The 3,393-nt window shown below is 36.8% G+C and overlaps 1 protein-coding gene across 1 annotated transcript; it reads left to right on the top strand.

Moving 5' to 3' along the window:
• On the top strand, positions 1-1,932 carry LOC136257101 (ammonium transporter Rh type B-like). Its single transcript, XM_066050231.1, has 5 exons — positions 1-266; positions 1,063-1,217; positions 1,276-1,460; positions 1,524-1,597; positions 1,653-1,932. The coding sequence occupies exons 2-5, from the start codon at positions 1,069-1,071 to the stop codon at positions 1,842-1,844; spliced, it is 600 nt and encodes a 199-aa protein (XP_065906303.1). The 5' UTR covers positions 1-266; positions 1,063-1,068; the 3' UTR covers positions 1,845-1,932.
• Positions 1,933-3,393: the final 1,461 nt, after the last annotated feature.

The following is a 3,393-nucleotide window of genomic DNA, read 5'->3' as shown; positions in this document are numbered from 1 at the left end:
CCGGAGGTCAAGTTTGGGCCCTCCATGGCCCTCAAATCACTCCAAATTGACTGAGAACACTATTGGCGAGCTCTCTGTGAAGTCCCAGCTCACTACACACCATTATCACAAAGCCATGGCCATCAGTTAATGGCGCCAATCTCCCACTCGCGGCTTTGACAGGGTCGGAAGAAAGCTGCTACAGAAACCAGACTTGCCAGTGCTGAAGGAAGTACAGTGTGGAATATGATAGTGTATTAGACCAGCAATCCACTTCTGGTAAAAACGTAAGTTTGATTTGTGTGTGGAAGCCTTGTTAGCTATATGAAATCCGGTCACATATATAATCAAAAAATAATGTTCTCTAATAGCATTCTACACATATATCTACTAGTTTGCATGACTAAGGAATGCTCTTGAAAGCTGAGTTATATGTCTTATTAGTGTAATACATATGCTGCTATGCATCAGGTGTTTTGCTGACATATGACAACCTGGGGCGGATACGGGGTGCTCCCTCCAAAAATTTTTAGTATACCAAGATCGAGATACTCTAATAGAGCAGTCACTCTAATAAAGCAGTCACAGTATTAGAACAGTGTGTAGTGAGCTATTCAAGGATTTTTATGTACTTTATCAACGATAAATGCATGGTTGGTGAGGTGGGCAGCTGTTGTCAGCTGGCTGTGACCTTTTTTTTTTTTTTTGGTCTCACCTTATCAAACCAGAGACAATGTAGTGCCTCAGTTCATTTTTGACCCCCCCCTTTCTATAAGTCTGGATCCGCCCCTGGACAACTATACATATACATTTGATAAGCCCCTCATGAAAAGTATTAGTATTATATAGTGCATGTCAATTTAGATATTTGTAATTTGCAGCTTCAGAGTGAAGCTGTTCCCCAGAGAGACCTCTGCACGGGGCTGCAAATAACCTTACATTACTAGCAATTTTAATTTAGCCTGTTTCCTACAATCTAAATAGTATATAATTATTTTTGCTAAAAACAATGTAACATCAGCTATCCTAATAGAACATAATGTCTTATTATCCATTACCACACTGAATGCACTATAATCCTAGCCACTGATGGATCAATGGTTCTACCTACAAGACACTTGTGGAGTGCACAATCTTCATAGTCTCCTTGGAGTATTCTCTGGTAATGCTTCTAGTGCTGCAGCTAGTATAGCCAGGAAGATGGAAACTGATGATAACCACGTGGAATATGGGAATAGGTGAGTGTCGTTCATCATAATGACTGCTTTATTAGAGTAGTTACTTATGATTCTACAGTTTGTATGTAGTGTTCCCAGCCAGAGCTCCAGGTCACAACTCTACCATCTGTGGCCCCAATACTGTGGAGGTGTCACTAGGAGTGGAGTGTGGTGATGGACGATCTGGTCCACAACAAGCTGGCTACCAACTAGCTCTACTAGCTTGTACTCTCACTATTGCTATTCTTGGAGGTATTGTTACAGGTAAGTGATATAATAATGCAATGTGCAATATCTTCACTCTAAATGCTCAATTATTTTTGTTAGGTTTTGTTACCAGACTTTCTTTATTTCAGTCTACTAAAGATGATGAGTTTTTTGATGACTTGCCATACTGGAATGTACGTTGCTGTTTCATACCCTGACACCACTGTTAACTACCCTCACTCCATATAGCTGGCTGACGATGCTGACAGATACTTACCTGACAATAGCCAACCAACTAACATGTTTACTACAATCAATCCAACTGCAATGGAGATACAAACTAAAGAAGTGAAGTTTGAAGATGACAAGAAGGCAGTGACTCCTTCCAATACAGCTAACCTGGATGTAAGATGTGACATTTCTCTGAGCACTACTAAATAGCTGGGCTACATAAACACTAGGAAGTTCATGTTACAGTTTATTTTCACATCCATTACTCATCATTAAATATTGTGCTGCCATAGTATATTTGTACATACTGTAACTTCATTATCCAATAGCTATTAGTAAATGACATAAGTGTGCAATTATAAATAGCTAGGATCCTAAGAAACTAAAAATGGTATAAAAGAATAATTCCATCCCATGATCTGATGTTAATTCCTTCATAGATTCTTCAAAACCATCAAAGATTTTCTTCCTTTTGTGCAATTATAAGGGTAGTAATGGCTTGTGTCTGTACATTCATAAATTTAATTATCGAAACTATGATTAGAAGACTGGTCTTCATGCAGGTTTGCCTTCTGTAATATTATTGACAGAAATTTTTGCTGAGGGGTTTAGTGTATAAGGTTTCTGTAAGGTACAAACTTTGCAAATATTGAATAGCACGGGAAGTAAAAAAATTGATAATCTTGTTTCGGCAGAGTGATCAACCAGCTTTGTTGAAGTCTTTGACAGTCACAAACATAAACTATAATAATTACTAGTATTTTAAAACATTAATAGGGATCTATGCAATGAAAAGTAATGAAACAAGAGATAAAAGATGGTATTACAGCATAGCTCAGTGGGAAGTCCCTACTTTGGCATTGAACAAAATAATTGTATAGCTAATGTGCCAAAGTAGGGACTTTTCCCACCGACCTATGCTGTAATACCATCATTCATCTCTTGTTTCACTACTTTCTATTGCATAAATTCTTTTAAATTTTTAAAATACTAGTTGCTACAGTGTAAGATGTGACTGCTCTATTAGAATACCATTGTATTAGAGTATCTTGCATCAGCCACCTGTAAGTGTTTTACTAAATTTAATGCTGTATTTTATATTATATGGACTACTACTATTCCATAAAGGTGATATTCATCATGTAGGATGTCTCTAAGATGATTTTCAAAGGCAGAATTTTGGGTGGTACACGAAATTTTTGGGGTGATGCCTACTACCGTATAGTCATGCATGAGTGCTATCCTTCCCCATAATTATATACTTAAAAATAATTGTAGTGACTCCTATAAATGTTTTGGAAGTTTCTTCATACTGACTAATATAACCACCATCTCTAACCTTAGCTTGCCTAAACAGGTGTGCCTTTTGCTATATAGTAATAGCTAACACATGTATACTGTATACAGTGAATATATACAATATGGAGTGTAAATCAAACAATGCACAGCAAGTGTCATCAAATTGTGAATGCTAAAGAAAGGTACAAGTCCTATTCAAAAACATCTTTGAATTGTGCACTGTCCAGAGCACATGCTGCCTAATCTGTAAGCTGTATGCTTCATACATACATGTACTAGTAAGGAAATCTGGTTTGTAAGTTACATGATTTGAGCATGAAAAATGCTGTTATGACACATAATTTATTCCAAAGGATGCAACATGTTATACCAGGTATGTATAATACTTGAAATTCATGCATTGTATTACAATTATTATGAATAGAATCAGCAACCCAGTTGCATTTTATGTTACGTAGCT

The sequence above is a fragment of the Dysidea avara genome, chromosome 5 (assembly GCF_963678975.1).
Source record: "Dysidea avara chromosome 5, odDysAvar1.4, whole genome shotgun sequence".
Classification (NCBI taxonomy): domain Eukaryota; kingdom Metazoa; phylum Porifera; class Demospongiae; order Dictyoceratida; family Dysideidae; genus Dysidea; species Dysidea avara.
The sequence above is the reverse complement of the archived record's forward strand: the minus strand, read 5'-3'. Positions and strand labels throughout refer to the sequence as shown.